The sequence below is a fragment of the Ischnura elegans genome, chromosome 1, assembly GCF_921293095.1.
Source record: "Ischnura elegans chromosome 1, ioIscEleg1.1, whole genome shotgun sequence".
NCBI lineage: Eukaryota > Metazoa > Arthropoda > Insecta > Odonata > Coenagrionidae > Ischnura > Ischnura elegans.
The window spans coordinates 95,257,599-95,263,579 of record NC_060246.1 but is presented as its reverse complement, the minus strand read 5'-3'; the positions used below and the strand labels follow the sequence as shown (position 1 = coordinate 95,263,579).

At 34.5% G+C, this 5,981-nt stretch overlaps 1 protein-coding gene across 4 annotated transcripts in view; it reads right to left on the bottom strand.

The window, feature by feature from the left end:
* The window catches only part of LOC124166613, a 313,116-nt gene that overhangs the window by 891 nt on the left and 306,244 nt on the right, over positions 1-5,981 (bottom strand). For 3 of the 4 annotated variants that reach the window (XM_046544214.1, XM_046544224.1, XM_046544230.1), the window contains one exon: positions 2,585-2,812. The exons of the other annotated variant lie outside the window; for it this stretch is intronic. In XM_046544214.1, coding sequence (XP_046400170.1) covers positions 2,585-2,812 — 228 coding nt within the window. The remainder of the gene's footprint in view (positions 1-2,584; positions 2,813-5,981) is intronic. 4 annotated transcript variants of the gene reach the window in all.

Below are 5,981 nucleotides of genomic sequence, written 5' to 3'. Positions count from 1 at the left end.
CTGGGGGAGAAAAACCTGATTGATTAGTATGCATTCTGTTAAAAGCAACTGTCATTGCTTACTGAAAGCCACTCAGGAGCAATAATTTACCAATTTTGTTACGTGGTCATGAAAAATTGGGCTGCACAATAATGTAAAACCACATTATTTTAGGTTATTAATAAAGATGCGGAAAGATAACTACAGTGAAACCTCGATATAACGACACCCCACGGTGCACTAATAAACACTCGCTATAGCGAATTGTCGCTTTAACGGAGGTGGAGCAAATAATAGCCAATATACCTGTTGCGAACAGATATACAGGAACAGGAGTGGTGCGGCGACAGATAAACATCTATCCGATAAACGTAAGCATAAATCCAGACGAAAGGCGATGTTTTTTGCATCACTAAATTTCCTTACTCAAATAACGACTAACTATTCAAACAATTTATAAGCGCCGCACTGAATAAAAATCATGCAAAGCATTGTTTCGTCATCATTATATTTATCGAACGACAGTTTACCACATAAATTTGATACTGAGCACTCCATTAACTTCATTTCTAACAGATCGCTAGCAATTGCAGAGGTTAAGGAGTCTTGATGAAAGTCTTCCGGCGGTGAAACCCTCGCTATGGCGAGAGCCAACACCGAAAGGGTCTCGTAAAAACGAATTTTTTAACACACTTATTATAGGATCAATTGACGGTGCATCGGCTATCTCTCGTTATAGCGGGGGTGTCGCTATAGCCCGTACTCGCTTTAACGAGGTTCCACTGTACTTTAGAAATAGATTCACCCTCAAGCACTGCATTATCAGGTGAAATTTTAAGCAGTTCTGTCCTCAGGTGTTAAGGTATGAACTCTAAAGGAAGAAATTTAATTTCAGCAAAAATCATTTACCAGAATTTACTCAAAATTCCCATTGAAGTAAGGTACCAGTTGTACCACGCAGCCATTTGTTGCTTGAGGTGAATTTGCAAGGGGTCTAACAAAAAGCTGTTAGCATCACCAGTTCACACAGTGGCACAAAGGTAGGTTCATGGTTCACAAAAGTGACTCTTTGGGTAACAAAACGTGCTAAATTGACCATCAATGGTGGATGCTCTGAAATTATGTTTAAAAGCAACTGTAATACAGTGCTTAAAAATGTCTATCTTTCATGAGCAAGAAAGTGAGGCTTCTATTCTCTTCATACATACCCTTGGTAAGCACTAACCCCTCCCCTGTACCACAATTGGACTGGTGAAGGTTTTTTTTTGTAGAAATCCTTAGAAATTGGTCTCAAAGAATAAAAGGCTTAGTGACGTAACAACTATCATACCTAACTCGAAATCATTACATTTGGGTTTGAATCCCAGTCTAGTTAAATGATTTTTTTTCCTGTAAATTTCCTCCTTAAGTGCTAATAGAATTTATTTAATTTTTCATACACCTTATGTTTTTCTACTAAAATTTTTACTGATATCTGTTTTTACTAATTATAAATTAGATTAACTTTCTTACACATGTATTAAGATAAGTCTAATTGAGGGATAAGTAAATATAATGATAGCTTGAAATGCATACAATTTTCAAATTAGACTAACCTAGGTTCTAGCTGCAGAGCAATATTTTCAAGGCTATTTTACATGAATGAATGGCTGCATAAAACCAAGGTATTGGCTAAAAGGGAGAATCATACTTGCAACTTTGGAAATAGCACCTACTCCATTAAGACTAGATTCATAAAACAAGTACACATGTATTTGATCCATGCTTTTTTAGTTTTTGTATGGATTCCTTGATGATCAATTAATTTCTCTATGTATCATAGGATATTTCTTTTAGGTTGATCAGTCCCTCTTAGATTTGAATAGTGAAACGAATAGGCAAAAATAAGTCAATAAATAGTTGGTAAGGGGGAATCTAAGAGATTTCCCTTAGTTGTTAATAAAAATAATTTGAAAATGTCAAGAGCAAATATTTCACAGCAATGAGTGAGGGAATAGGTGTAATTCTCAATGGTTTCTCTTTAATTACACTCTTGGCATTTTTATTCATGCTTCAGTTCTATCATAAAGTGAGGTGGTAATAGTAAAAAATAATACTGAAAGTTATTTACATTATGAGATTAAGGTGCAAAGAATAAACATGCAAGTATGGACATTGAATGTGCTACCAGATGAATTTCTAATATACAGTTAATACATGTATGATAATTAAGTATGGTACAAAAATGTAATGATACCCATTTTAAATATATTTTCCACACCACTTGCATTATACAGATATTATATACACATAGTTATATACACTTTATGACTTCTAGCTAGTTCTTATGGTCATAATCACAGAGATGATAGAAAATATCATTCTTACTCAAGCTAAAATGAACACTTCAGTGACATGCTGAAATTGGTCATATATTTTGCACTGAAATGACAAAACATAACCTATGGAAAATTTATGAACATATTAGATCAGCATGATTATAAGGCTAAGTTTGAAAATGCAATGAAGTGATGAAAACAAATATCAAAATGAGATATTAGGACATGAAAGCATTAAATAAAAGGCGGTAGGTAAAAGAAAATGTTTTACAGGAAAGAAAACCGACCTGTCTTGAGTGGTGGTTGGTGGTGCCTACTGAGATGATTTGATTTGGATTGGTGAAGGTGATGGGGATACATGGGGTAGGGATAACAGTGGTACACCCTGGGATAGCACAGTGGATGTGGGGGAGGGAGCAAGTGGAGGGGAGGGGGAGGAGAAAGGGCTTGCGGACCAGGAGTAGGGTGGGCAGTGAGATGGGGTGGCGGAGGGCCAGCAACCAGTGCAACTCGATCTGCAACGGGAAAGAGACATCGAAAAAAATAGGAGCATGTTTCACATGCCAATAGGAAAGCATCACTGGGATAATCTATTAAAAGTGCACTCTAAAAAAAAAGCATCATTGGTGCAGGAAAAGAAATGCAAAATTTCATGTACAGCATTTTCAACGAATGAGTGGTGACACTATTCTACCCATGATATATCTACAAGGTAACTGCTGAGAGGAAATAGATGGATGACTGTGGCACACTAACAGATGTACCTAAATATTTACACAAAATTTACCCAAAATTCACAATTTTCAGGCATTCTTCTGGACCTTTCGGCTGAAGGAATAGAAGTAACAGTTTTTATGAGCACTCCCTCAATTTTGTAATCAAATCTTTATACAGTAGATGATATATGAAGTGCTGAAAAGTTGATGCATACAGACAGCAAGTGTAGGAGAATACCTAAAAATTGAGAATTTTATGAAAAAACTTGGTGGAAACCTTTTAAAAATAAAAAAGTAAGAGTGTTGAATAATGGAACTCTTTAGCTTAGAATTTTTTTACTAAAATAGGGTGACTACAAGTATTTAAAAAAATCTGATGATTGGAATGATATTGAATTCTGATAAAAATTGGAAATGAAAATGGAACCAATCAATATATATGTAAGGCAAACAAGCTGAATTTGATGGTAATGAAAGGGAAGACTTCTGTTCCAAATTAAAAATATCAGTTAAAAAGAAACTATGTGCTAATGCTACACCAAATTGTGCATTCAAATTTAAAGCAAAATATTGATTGTTTCTTCTCATTACATGCTAACAAAATTTTTCACAGCCTCCATATAGGGGGCCAGAACTTTTCCTTAAAAATTAAGTCATATATATGGAATTTATTACACGCTACTAGGTACATCGCATCTATTACTTTTCATCCAATTCATTCATTTAAAAGATGTTGTGGCTATTATTATTGAACACATGGAGAATTAACCTTTCACTGTCCACAGTAGTCATATGGGGGGGAGAGATGCCTAAGGGTACAAGTGACATTTTTTCGAAAAAGAATTAGGTACAGAAATGATAGAGGAAATATACAAAAACTTGAGTCTCTGTTATTTGCAACATTGAGTGGAAAATCTAATGCACTACTTAAAATATCTAGTTGATCTCATTTGCTTTCTTTACCTAATTTCTGTACCTAACTCAGTTAAGAAAAAAGGATCACTTGTATCCCTTGGCTTCTCACCCCCTCATATGCTTACTTAAATTTGAAATTATTCTGTTCTTTTCTCTCTAAAAAGTTAAAATGATATAAACACTAGTCTTTTGAAAGCCATATTTCATTCTAGGTGTTTTGTAATATGTTTAAAGATTTTGTCTGCATGTATGTACCATTTCTATCTCCCATAGACATTAGGGAAAATAAGTTTTCGTTATATGTCTTAGTCCGGTTATGGCCCTGCATAAAGGTAATGCTGATCCAAAATAATCAGCTATATTCAGCTATCTCACCTGAATTCATGTTTATTACACTCAAAATGTGACTTTATAACAATCCAACAAAATGATCTATTAAAACCAATCCCAGATCAGCTTTCCATGCAATATTACAGTTTCATTACAAATGGCATTAAGATATTTAAAGAGCAACAGAAACATCTAGGGGGATGAGTGACAATAGGATGCATGCCTTAAAGCATATTCAACAATAAAAGTATACGTGAGAATGATGTGGTGACAATTAACCTTAATTTTTGCACTTCAATGATTATAAAAATAAACACATCAGGCTATATTTATTAATAAATTGGCATAAATGTTACATTACACAATCAAGCATTTGTACCTCATACATTATTATTCGTTCACTCATATCTTACTTAAATAAAAATGAGATATTGCCCCCGAAACAAAGTGCCAGATAAATAAAAATGTGATGGCACAATAAGTTTCCTATAGTAAAAATAAAGAACACCATAATAATTTCAGGAGAAATAGATATATCGTTATCCTTTTAAATTTTTCCTCAGTAACGATTCGTACAACATCTATTTACTCCATTTATCTCACTAGATAGATAAGTTTTAATAATACACATTATTGTGTATTCTTATCATTCAAACCATTGGTTTCAATCTTATTCCATAATTTGGAATCAAGAAATGAGCATTCATAATTTTTGATGCATGATGTGCTTCATGAGGAGGTCAGCAGAAAATGTGGACTTGTGAAATATGGATGCTTGAAGGCAAAGGGAATCATTTCTTATCTATTGATGGTAGTATGTATTTTTTTCACCCAGGCCTTTTGTCTCCTTTCTTCTAGAGAAGGTTCCTCTCCTTACGCACTACTTATAGCACTTCCTTATTCCTTTTCCTCTCAATTCATTTCACCTTCTCCATTTTCCTCCGTACCCATGTCTTAAATGGCTCCATTCCTATATCATCCTCTTTTCTACACCTTTCCGAAAACCATAAAATGCTACACTCCAGATAAAACTCTGTGCTAGCCTTTTTTTACACTTTTACATAACTATGTGTCTTCTCCTTAGCTCTTTCTTATAATTTACCCCAACATTTCTGATACAATTCTCTTCCTAATATATCCTTGCTGCTCTGTTAGTTATCCTCCAATGCCCTGCCCAGACAGCTGAACTGCTTGAGTTTGCACGTTTGCTTTTATGTTATGCCTTCCAGTCCTTTCTCACGATGCTTAACAAAATAGCATAACTTCGATATTCTTCCTACTAAGTAATAGCATTAAAGTCCCAGATATTGCAGTGATGCCTCAAATAAAAAAAAATAGCTAATAGTATGCTAGAATCACCTGCCTAATCCAGTCCTTTCCTTCCCAGGGTGAATGGCTCACTGTGTGAGTCAAAAGTAAGAAGTAAGGATAGTCGAAACAAAAACATGCCAGGCTATGAGTCCATTGATGTGTCTTCCACATGTTACGCAAAGTTGGTTGTGGTACTGTACCAATTTTTGTAAGCAATTACAATGTATTTCAGCAAGATATTTCCACAGTAGATAATGGAGTCATCACCAGCCATTTCATTGTCAAATAGAATGAACGGATGTGAAAATAGATATTTCCAGAAAAATTCTACACGTTTGCTAATACATGCATAGTTGTAAACAAAATGTGATATTTTCTGCCCACTTAAAAAGTAGGTGTTTTAATATTAGTA